Source organism: Gordionus sp. m RMFG-2023, chromosome 2 (assembly GCF_954871325.1).
Source record: "Gordionus sp. m RMFG-2023 chromosome 2, tfGorSpeb1-WG-v2, whole genome shotgun sequence".
Classification (NCBI taxonomy): domain Eukaryota; kingdom Metazoa; phylum Nematomorpha; class Gordioida; order Chordodea; family Parachordodidae; genus Gordionus; species Gordionus sp. m RMFG-2023.
The window spans coordinates 55,033,933-55,046,159 of NC_088776.1; the positions used below are offsets into that span (position 1 = coordinate 55,033,933).

General features: G+C 25.6%; 2 protein-coding genes across 2 annotated transcripts; both read left to right on the forward strand.

Moving 5' to 3' along the window:
• The first annotated feature begins 2,747 nt into the window (after positions 1 to 2,747).
• Positions 2,748 to 7,096, forward strand: LOC135924476 (uncharacterized). Its single transcript, XM_065459532.1, has 4 exons — positions 2,748 to 2,847; positions 3,214 to 3,365; positions 5,149 to 6,486; positions 6,537 to 7,096. Exons 1-4 carry the CDS (start codon positions 2,748 to 2,750, stop codon positions 6,987 to 6,989), a joined length of 2,043 nt encoding a protein of 680 aa, XP_065315604.1. The 3' UTR covers positions 6,990 to 7,096.
• Positions 7,097 to 11,485: 4,389 nt separating this feature from the next.
• Positions 11,486 to 11,917, forward strand: LOC135924477 (uncharacterized). Its single transcript, XM_065459533.1, has one exon. The coding sequence runs from the start codon at positions 11,486 to 11,488 to the stop codon at positions 11,915 to 11,917; it is 432 nt and encodes a 143-aa protein (XP_065315605.1).
• Positions 11,918 to 12,227: the final 310 nt, after the last annotated feature.

Consider the following 12,227-nt stretch of genomic DNA (forward strand, 5'->3'; position numbering starts at 1 on the left):
ATAATCGTTATTATTGAACTTTTTTAAATTTTTTTAAAGCAAATGGGTAAAAATAGATATTGTTAATATGTTTTAAATTAAAATTTCAGTGAAGATGTACTACAGGAAAGTGACAATTGTCATAATCGCTATTTTTGAACTTTTTTGAAATTTTTTAAAGCAAATAGGTAAAAATAGATATTGTTAACATGTTAAATTAAAATTTCAGTGAAGATGTACTACAGGAAAGTGACAATTGTCATAATCGTTATTTTTGAACTTTTTTGAATTTTTTTAAAGCATTTGGATAAAAATAGATATTGTTAACATGTTAAATTAAAATTTCAGTGAAGATATACTACAGGGAAGTGACAATTGTCATAATCGTTATTTTTGAACTTTTTTGAATTTTTTTAAAGCAAATGGATAAAAGAAGATATTGTTAACATGTTAAATTAAAATTTCAGTGAAGATGTACTACAGGAAAGTGACAATTGTCATAATCGTTATTTTTGAACCTTTTTAAATTTTTTTAAAGCAAATGGGTAAATGAAGATATTGTTAACATGTTAAATTAAAATTTCAGTGAAGATGTACTACAGGAAAGTGACAATTGTCATAATCGTTATTTTTGAACTTTTTTGAATTTTTTTAAAGCAAATGGGTAAAAATAGATATTGTTAACATGTTAAATTAAAATTTCAGTGAAGATGTACTACAGGAAAGTGACAATTATCATAATCGTTATTATTGAAATTTTTTAAATTTTTTTAAAGCAAATGAGTAAAAATAGATATTATTAATATGTTAAATTAAAATTTTAGTTAAGATATACCATAAATAATCTTTATTTTTGATTTTTTTATATATAAAATTGAAAACTGATAATTGTCATATGTAATATTTTTAAACTCTTTTTATTAAACAAGGTTAGAATAAAGATATTTTGAAAATTATTTATTATTTCAAAATTATTAAAAAAATATATTGTTAACCAGGTTTGTTGTTAATAAGGTCCTATCCCATTTAATTTAAAAAAATAACCGATCTAATTTTTTTTAATAAAAAATATTGGCTCATTATGTTTCTTAAATTTTTGATGGCTTTTAGATTGTAAAATATTAAAAAGTGGTGCCTTCTAACTTCTATAATTTGAGCGTTATTTAAGTAAAGTCGTGCTTTTACAATGTACAACGACATTAAACAGCAAGAACTCAAATTTATATTACGAGCCAAATATATTTATGGATTGTCAAATTCTTGGTTTTTTAGTTTTGACAAAATAATAGACCTGACCTAACTTATTCAATTGGATAGATTTAGTTTTTTTTATACTGAAAATATTTTATATTTTTTTTATTTTAGTCTATCAATTCGAGTCGCGAAAGGCAGTTTTAAATATGAATATTTATTGTAAACCTAGCATATAAATATTTCTCCTTTTAAAATTCAACCCATACTTTTTGATCCTTCACTATAAAGGTGGAAAAAAATCCCTTAACTACAAAGGTGGGGTCTATTTTATCCCAAATTTTGATTAATATCTCAGAACATATTAAAACTTGAGATCTACAAATACAATTTTGAATATATATTCAAATATTATTGGAAATAATAAATACAAAATCTTAGATTAATAGTTACTTCTAAAAACAGTTATGCAAATTTTACTAAAGTTACTAAAATAAAAATTTTTTTCTGAGACCTTTCTTTAATTATATTTTGATCACCATAAAGTATTTAAAAAAATGCAAATTTTATTATATATTTTATTAAATGAATGTCGAATATAGATAATTATATAAATTTTATAAAAAGATATCAAATATTAAATAAAATACTAATCATCAAATATCATGTAAATTTTTGTACTAACATTCACGACAAAATGTATGCATATGATCTAATGAATTTTTAACAATTTAAACAAATAAATGTTGTTTTTACCTCCTTCACTCTTGGACAATCTTTACATACTCCCTTTTTATTAGTTGGAATATGTTTTTCATCAGTTATATTGAGAATATCCCCAATGTTGTTACGTATTAATCTACATATACTACTCTCTAATTGTCCCATACATAATATTTCTCTATAAAATCAAGATCTACAAAATAATTCTCTACAAAATAATTCTCTACATTCATTTTAAAATCATTCTCTATAAACGACATTCTCTATAAAACCATTTGTTATAAATGCATTCTCTATAATTGTTTTCTTCTCTATAAATGTTTCTCTATAAAATACATTCTCTATAATGGTTTCTCTATAAAGACGTAAAACCACATTATTATTATTAAAAAAAATTTTATATATAATTCTTTTTATAATAAAAATAAAAATAAAAACTTCACCCTTCGCCTTCTATTTTATTTGAAAAAAAATTAGTTTTAAAATTTTGGGTTATATTGATGGGGGATTTCTTAACATGTGATGTTAGTGAAATGGGGGATTTATTAAAAAAAATTTTAAGATTATATAAAAATCTCTCTAAAATTCTTTCTTTTTTATTAGTTATTCAGAGTCAGATAAAATATAACATTATATATTTTTTTTTAAATATATAATTCTTTATATTAATAAAAAGAAAAACTTCTAACGTTTCCTCGCCTTCTATTTTTTTTCCTTAAAAAAATTTTAAATACCCCTTTATTATAAATCATACATATACATAATCATAATTTTCTTTTTCGTTTTATTTTTTCTTTCAGATTAAGATATATGAAATTTTTTCTTTATTAAATAAAAAATTTTTAATTAATAATATGAAAAAAAATTCTCTTATATCTAACTTCTTTTTATTTGACCAAGACAATATTTTTGCAACATGCAGCTCATGCCATAAAAAGCTCAAATCAATTCCATGTAAGATATTTTAAATATATTTTATTTTTGTTATTGGTTTTTTTACAACATCTTTAAATTTTGGTGATCTAAATTTTGCTTCACAATTAGGTATATTATCTAAATTTTTTAAGCTAATTCTTTTTAAGATACTTTGGCCTTTTTAAAAATTGAATTAAAGGATAATTAAGAAGAATATTATAATTTTTTTTCTAATTTTAAAGTCATTCAACATACTACAAAACCTATATGTAACAAATGATTTATTACGGAATTAAAATAAGTTCGATACCAATTATATATACCCCACCAATTGTTTTCTTTTTATATTAGGCCTACCTAGTTTAAAAATGACTTAATAACCTACTAATTATATGCATTTTAAAGCGAATCTTAAAAGACATATTTTCAGTCAACATCCTAATATTGCAGCTAATTTAAATTCAAATGAAGTTAACAATTTAGATATATCAACATCAAGTTCGCAGTCAAACGAGAAGACATCTCAAACAATTAAAATTGTCATGAGCAAATCGAAAGTATTTTTTATTACATACATTATTAAACAATAAAACACTACAATTATGATTATTGTTGGTAAATCGCAGAGTTGTTAAAATATACTTTTTAAATGGATCTAGGTAGAGAAATAAATATTAGTCTAAAAAGTTATAGATACAAATACAATTTTAAAAATGTATCTTGTACAGATACAATTTAAACAATTATCAAGATTGTTGTATCGATTATGTTTTTAAAAAAATTATATATGCTTTTTATATAATTATCTAATTTAACTATTACAATTATCCAATTCAATTGATCTTAATAATTAGAGACCTGCAAAAGTTTACCGGCCTCGCACAAGCAGTATTCGGGCCGTGTACGGGAATAATTTTAAAAAAAATGGGAATCAAGCCAGACTAGGACCTAATTTTTTTTAAACTGGGTGGGGTCGGACCATGTAATTTTTTTAAATACACCTAAATTTATCAATTTTATAATGAATTTTTTATGTAATATTAAATTATTTGATTTTTATGTAAAATTTAATTATTTGAATTTTATTTATAGAAACTAGACGCCATATAACATATGTCTTATATTTTGAGTAATTTTAAAAATTAATTTCAATATTTAAATAAATTTATACCGGGCCGGTCCTGCAAAATATTTCGGGCCGAGATTGAGATACTATACATTATGCAGATCACTATTAATGATATACTGAAATTTTCAAAGGATTTTAGCATGACAGAATATTAATTTTTATTGTTCTTCATGGCAATTTGCAGGTTTATCCTGGTAAGCCAGCTTTTTTCCCTCTGATTTTATATTAAATTAAGATTTATAGCAAATTTTAAACACTCTTTTATAATTTGGGAAAGTTATGAGTATTTATTATATCTACATATTATTTCGATCATGATTTCTTAATTTATATGGGGCTTGATAAACCATAAACATCAATTATGGCACTTAATAAGTTTTAATATTTTATATATATATTTTTTATTAAAGTAGTTTTAATTTTTTTTAATATATATCAGACACCTGCAGAAATACCATTTGCACGGCCCCGTCAGGATTTTTTTTAAAAAAAATTTTAAAATCCGGCCCGGCCGGTTTTTTTTTAAAAAAATTTTTGGGCCCTGTTCGGAATTTTTTAAAATCATATTCGACCTGACATATACAAAAATTTACCTATTCGGTATTTTATCATATTTTTCGGCGAGTATTATCATTTAATATGCATATTAGCTAATGTTGTTAAACGGCTCGTTTTGTGCCATTTTTAAAAACGGCTAACTCAATATTTTTGCCAGAAATATATTAACTATGCCTCGAAATTTTGAAACTATATGTCCAGACCTTTGCTCCTTCTTTGAGCAAAATTTTCAGGTTTGCATAATATTTTTCTGAATAAAAAACTAATTAGCCGTTTTTAAAATCGGCTCAAAACGAGCCATTTAATGAAATAAAATAAATTTTGCATTAAATTATTTTTTATTTATTATTAAAAAGTGTATCAAAATGTATCTTAGAATGAATTTCAAATCAGATACAGTTACTTCTTAAATAATATCTAAATACAGATATCTCATTTTTATATCTAGATATTTTAACAACTCTGGTATCGTATATTTTAATTTTTTAAATGCTATTTGACTCAGATTTACGTTCAGATAAAAAATTATCTGATTGATAACAAAATAAAATTAAAAGGTATTTTTTAATCTGATTTGATATGAAAGTTGAATTTTGCAGGACTTTAATTATTAATCTTATCTTAAATCTAAATAATTTTTAAAAAAAATTTAGGTTTACGAATCGGTTGTGGGATTAATTGCTATTAACAACTTGCCAATCAATTTAGTTACATATGAATCATTCAAGCTATTATTAGATCCAATAGTCCAATCATTGAATATGACTTTAAACAAACACATCGTAAATGATAAAATAAAATATGCGGCATCAGAAATAAGATGCCTAATAATGCAACAAGTAAAAAATAAGCTCATTTCTTTGAAGATAGATACAGCCACAAGATTTCAAAAATCAGTGTTGGGGGTTAATGCCCAATTTATTATAGATGATAAGATTGAAATACGAACTTTAGGCATGTTAGAAATTGTAAAGGCGCACACGGCGTCTAATTTAAAGGAAGAAATAGAAAATTTATTAAAAAAGTATAATATATGTTTGAGCCAAATATACAGTATCACTGTTGACAATGGTGCCAATATGATAAAAACCGTGGAAATGATAGCTGAAGAACAGCTAATTACTCATATCGATCTTTCTGAAGATGCATTCTCAGAATATTTGTTACAAAATAGCGATAATGAGTCCTCGCAGGAATATAACGACTCTTCTCAACCAAATAACGATTATAATAATATAGAGATCACCCAGGAAAATAACAGTGATATTTCAAATATACATGATAATGATTCTTCTGGGGAGTATATAATAAATAATCTAAATCAAGATGATAACATACATTTTCAACATGATAATCAAGAACAAATAAATGATGATATGGAAAATTTATTAAATGATCTAAGAAAATCATTTGGGCTGATTTGTGTGCGATGTTGTGCCCATACTATTCAATTAGGAGTTAATGATTATATAAAAAAATTTCTAAAGGAGGATTTAGAAGATATAAGATCTATTCTAAAAATATGCAAATCACAAAAATATAAAAGTTTATATTCATTAGAAAAAATTAACAAACCAGTGCTGGACACTGTTACTAGGTGGAATAGCACCTATAGAATGCTAAAAAACCTAAAGGATAATAAAATATTTTACTTAAAAATGGGCCATATATATTTAGAAACTTTTATAAATTCAAGACTCTGGGATAGAATTGACGCATATCTCACCGTCTTATCTCCTGTTAATTTATGTACCATTAAACTGCAAGAAAAATCTTGTACAATCGGAGATTTTTTTAAATTATGGCTTGAATGCAAATTAGATTTAGAGGAAATAAATAATGAATCCTCGAATAATTTGATTAATTGTCTGGATTATCGTCAAAAATATCTTTTTGATAATAATGTTTTTAGAAGTGGGATCTACATGGATCCCAGATTTAATTATCAGAATGGAATCTATCCATCCGAAAGTGATAAATTGCTGGCCAGGGTAAATTTATAATATATAACTTTAAATTAAATAAATTTATTTTATTTTAGGAACATCTGATGTCTACGTGGAGACAAATACAAATTTTTAATAAGCCAAAAGATAATCCAGCTCTGAGTGGCTCTCCTTTAATCCCTGTAAGTTGTAAAAAAACCAGATTAGATGTATATTTGGAGCGAGAAAGCGCTAATGCTCCAATATACCAAAATATTGAAATCCTTGATATGAAGACCAAAATTAATGCTTTAATATATGGTCAAAAATTGCCATCTGATCAAAATATTTTGCAATATTGGCAATCCAAAAAATTTCAGGATCCGGAATTATATGCCCTATCGCGAGTAGTTCTAGCCGCTCCTTGCTCTCAAGTATCTGTTGAGAGATCATTCAGTGCTCTGGGATTGGTCCTTACACCGCTACGAACAAGATTAGAGAAATCTATATTAAATGATATTTTATTAATTAAACTTAATAAAAGTGTATTAAATAACGTTATATTTTGATTTTTATTATATTTATATAAAATTTTTATTTGTATATATTATATCATGTATTATTTAATTATATATAATCATTTTACTAATTAAAATACGAATAATTGAAATACAAAATAAAATTGTTACCCAAAATCTTGAAGTACTGAAAAAAATCTAAATTCACAAATACTTGTTTTAAGTGCTGAAATTTTTAAAATTGAGGTCTTTATAGTCCCACCTTTCTTTTGATGAAAGATAAATTTGTTTTATTAAATCATGTTTTTGGGAATTTTATATAAATCTAAGTGCTAAACTGCTAGATTTTCAAAAAGGGCTAAATTTAATAAAGAAAAATACTAAATATATTTGAGGGGAATTAAATATTTTTAACTTACCTAAACCTTGACATTTCGCTGATAAATGTCCAAACTTTTGTGCCATCTATGACCACAATCTTAAGGCTTACATGACGAGGTAACGTTTGAAGTTTTTATTAATAAAAAAAATATTTAAAAAAAAATATATTTTAATGTTATATTTTATCTGACTCTGAATAACGAATAAAAAAGAAAGATTTTTAGAGAGATTTTTATATAATCTTAAATTTTTTTTTTAATAAATCCCCCATTTCACTAACACATGTTAAGAAATCCCCCATCAATATAACCCAAAATTTTAAAACTAATTTTTTTTCAAATATATCTGAATCTGAAAGAAAAAATAAAATGAAAAAGAAAATTATGATTATGATTTATAATAAAGGGGTATTTAAAATTTTTTAAGGAAAAAAAATAGAAGGCGAGGAAACGTTAGAAGTTTTTCTTTTTATTAATATAAAGAATTATATATTTAAAAAAAAATATATAATGTTATATTTTATCTGACTCTGAATAACTAATAAAAAAGAAAGAATTTTAGAGAGATTTTTATATAATCTTAAAATTTTTTTTAATAAATCCCCCATTTCACTAACATCACATGTTAAGAAATCCCCCATCAATATAACCCAAAATTTTAAAACTAATTTTTTTTCAAATAAAATAGAAGGCGAAGGGTGAAGTTTTTATTTTTATTTTTATTATAAAAAGAATTATATATAAAAATTTTTTTAATAATAATAATGTGGTTTTACGTCTTTATAGAGAAACCATTATAGAGAATGTATTTTATAGAGAAACATTTATAGAGAAGAAAACAATTATAGAGAATGCATTTATAACAAATGGTTTTATAGAGAATGTCGTTTATAGAGAATGATTTTAAAATGAATGTAGAGAATTATTTTGTAGAGAATTATTTTGTAGATCTTGATTTTATAGAGAAATATTATGTATGGGACAATTAGAGAGTAGTATATGTAGATTAATACGTAACAACATTGGGGATATTCTCAATATAACTGATGAAAAACATATTCCAACTAATAAAAAGGGAGTATGTAAAGATTGTCCAAGAGTGAAGGAGGTAAAAACAACATTTATTTGTTTAAATTGTTAAAAATTCATTAGATCATATGCATACATTTTGTCGTGAATGTTAGTACAAAAATTTACATGATATTTGATGATTAGTATTTTATTTAATATTTGATATGTTTTTATAAAATTTATATAATTATCTATATTCGACATTCATTTAATAAAATATATAATAAAATTTGCATTTTTTTAAATACTTTATGGTGATCAAAATATAATTAAAGAAAGGTCTCAGAAAAAAATTTTTATTTTAGTAACTTTAGTAAAATTTGCATAACTGTTTTTAGAAAACTATTAATCTAAGATTTTGTATTTATTATTTCCAATAATATTTGAATATATATTCAAAATTGTATTTGTAGATCTCAAGTTTTAATATGTTCTGAGATATTAATCAAAATTTGGGATAAAATAGACCCCACCTTTGTAGTTAAGGGATTTTTTTCCACCTTTATAGTGAAGGATCAAAAAGTATGGGTTGAATTTTAAAAGGAGAAATATTTATATGCTAGGTTTACAATAAATATTCATATTTAAAACTGCCTTTCGCGACTCGAATTGATAGACTAAAATAAAAAAAATATAAAATATTTTCAGTATAAAAAAAACTAAATCTATCCAATTGAATAAGTTAGGTCAGGTCTATTATTTTGTCAAAACTAAAAAACCAAGAATTTGACAATCCATAAATATATTTGGCTCGTAATATAAATTTGAGTTCTTGCTGTTTAATGTCGTTGTACATTGTAAAAGCACGACTTTACTTAAATAACGCTCAAATTATAGAAGTTAGAAGGCACCACTTTTTAATATTTTACAATCTAAAAGCCATCAAAAATTTAAGAAACATAATGAGCCAATATTTTTTATTAAAAAAAATTAGATCGGTTATTTTTTTAAATTAAATGGGATAGGACCTTATTAACAACAAACCTGGTTAACAATATATTTTTTTAATAATTTTGAAATAATAAATAATTTTCAAAATATCTTTATTCTAACCTTGTTTAATAAAAAGAGTTTAAAAATATTACATATGACAATTATCAGTTTTCAATTTTATATATAAAAAAATCAAAAATAAAGATTATTTATGGTATATCTTCACTGAAATTTTAATTTAACATATTAATAATATCTATTTTTACTCATTTGCTTTAAAAAAATTTAAAAAATTTCAATAATAACGATTATGATAATTGTCACTTTCCTGTAGTACATCTTCACTGAAATTTTAATTTAACATGTTAACAATATCTTCATTTACCCATTTGCTTTAAAAAAATTTAAAAAGGTTCAATAATAACGATTATGACAATTGTCACTTTCCTGTAGTACATCTTCACTGAAATTATAATTTAACATGTTAACAATATCTTCATTTACCCATTTGCTTTAAAAAATTTTAAAAGGTTCAAAAATAACGATTATGACAATTGTCATTTTCCTGTGGTACATCTTCACTGAAATTTTAATTTAAAACATATTAACAATATCTATTTTTACCCATTTGCTTTAAAAAAATTTAAAAAAGTTCAATAATAACGATTATGATAATTGTCACTTTCCTGTGGTTCATCTTCACAGAAATTTTAATTTAACATGTTAACAATATAAAATCTATGCTATGCTTTAAAAAAATTTTCAAAAATAACGATTATAACAATTGTCACTTTTCTATGGTACATCTTCATTGAAATTTTATTTTTACATCTTAATATTAAAAATTATAACCTATTTAATTTAGGATATAATAAATCAAATAAGTTAAAAATAACGATTATTACAATTTCCACTTTTTAATACATTACATCTTCATTGAAATTATAATATAAATTTTTTTTTATATAAATTTTTTTTTACCCATATATGTCGAAAAAAGTTTAAAATAACGATTATGAAAATTGTCGGTACATCTTTATTAAATTTTTATTTTAATTTAACATGCTTATGCTTACTAATCCATTTACTTCAAAAAATAATATCAAAAAAATAAAACATTATAAAATATGAAGATCTTTGAAGATCGTTGATCAAAAATATTTTTAAATAAAAGATCTTCAAAGATCTAGATCTTTGAAGATCGCTGTTAAAAAATTTTTAAAAATAAAAGATCTTCAAAAGATCTCGATCTTTGAAGATCGTTGCTCAAAATTTTTTAAAAGTAAAAGATCTTCAAATTTTACGATCTTCAAAGATCTAGATCTTTGAAGATCTTTTTATTTTGAGCAAATGTACAACTCTGGGGGACATCCATGTTTTGGGGAGAAAGTGAAGTGATGACAATTGAGGATCGTGTAGAGGCTATGAGAGAAGGTCAAATGTTGATGAATAGGAAAATGGGAGAATGTTCAAAAGTAACAAAGGAAATAGTTGGACCGCAGATGCGAGGTATAGAAAATGGAAAATTACAAGGGAAGGAGTTGCCGGAACAAGGAAGAGAAGTAAATAGACCAGAGGAGTCTGTGGGGGAATTGGAAATTGTGAAAAAAGGAGTAGGGCGGTTAGTCCAGGAATATGATAAAATTTTTAGTGAAGAGTTGGGTTGTTTGAGGGACTATGAAGTGGATATACGGATAAAGGAGGGATGCGTACCAAAATATTGTGCTGTGCGTAGAGTACCTTTTGAATAGAGGCAGGAAGTAGAAAAAGAGTTGGATCGGTGGGTAAAGGAGGCATAGTGAGTCCGGTGGAATACAGCGAATGGGCAACACCTTTGGTACCCGTAAAGAAGGCCAATGGGAAGTTGAGGTTGTGTGTGGATTTCCGGGTAACGTTGAATCCATGTGTGGTGGAGGTGAAGTTTCCGTTACCCAGGATAGAGGAGATATTGGCCAGTTTAAAGGGGAGCAGATATTTTTCGAAAGTGGATTTTTCGAACGCGTATTTGCAATTACGGGTGAAAAAGGAGAGGCAGAGGTTGTTGACTATAACAACACCGCTTATTTGCTTTTAGAAGGTTGCCGTTTGGATTGAGTGTATCGGCGCCTATATTTCAAAGGACGATGGCGGCAGTTTCAGGGATTAGAGGGAGTTTTATATTATATGGATGATGTATTAATAACGGGGGTTGCGCCAGAGCAGCACAATAGAAGATTGGGAAAAGTATTTCAGAGGATCCGGGAAAAGGGATTACTGGCGAGTAGAGAGAAAAGTGTCTTAGGAGTAATGGAGGTTGTATATTTGGGACATCGGATTAATGGAGTAGAAGTTAGACCACTAGATAAAAATATGATTGGAATTGGAAGTATGGTAAGACCGAAATTTAAGGCGGAGTTACAATCTTTTGTGGGAATGGTAAATTATTACCATCGATTTATCAAGGATTTTGCGGAAATAACAGCGCCGTTGTATAAATTGCTGAAGGCAGGAGTAAGATTTGAGTGGGGAGATGAGCAGGATGCTGCGTTTGAAGGTTTGAAGAAAAGAATTGGAGAGGAGCCATTTTGGTCTGTTTCAACAATGAGTTGGAGGTGATTAAAGCGGTGGATGCGTCCAGCATATGAGTAGTAGGGGCGTTGTTACGTGAAATAGATGGAATAGAGAGGCAGGTATTATTTTTCTCCAGGGGAGACGAGATATTCTGTAATAGAACAGGAGGCTTTGGCCGTTATTTTTGGACTGACAAAGTGCCGGGAATATTTGATTGGGAGGAGGTTTATTGTATATACGGATCACAAACCGTTGATACATTTATTCAAGAAGGATAACAAAGAGTTGATGATGCCTCTGCGGTTGCAGAGGTGGCTCTTGTTGGTAGGAAGTTTCGATGTGATTAAAATATCGA

What these genes read in the sequence shown, in the direction of transcription:
- LOC135924476 (XM_065459532.1), top strand. Translation starts at nt 2,748, where the DNA reads ATGAAAAAAAATTCTCTTATATCTAACTTCTTTTTATTTGACCAAGAC. An exon ending in AAAGCTCAAATCAATTCCAT is followed by an intron (nt 2,848 to 3,213) that starts GTAAGATATTTT and finishes TGCATTTTAAAG; the next exon opens with CGAATCTTAAAAGACATATT. An exon ending in GTGATAAATTGCTGGCCAGG is followed by an intron (nt 6,487 to 6,536) that starts GTAAATTTATAA and finishes ATTTTATTTTAG; the next exon opens with GAACATCTGATGTCTACGTG.
- LOC135924477 (XM_065459533.1), top strand. Translation starts at nt 11,486, where the DNA reads ATGGATGATGTATTAATAACGGGGGTTGCGCCAGAGCAGCACAATAGA.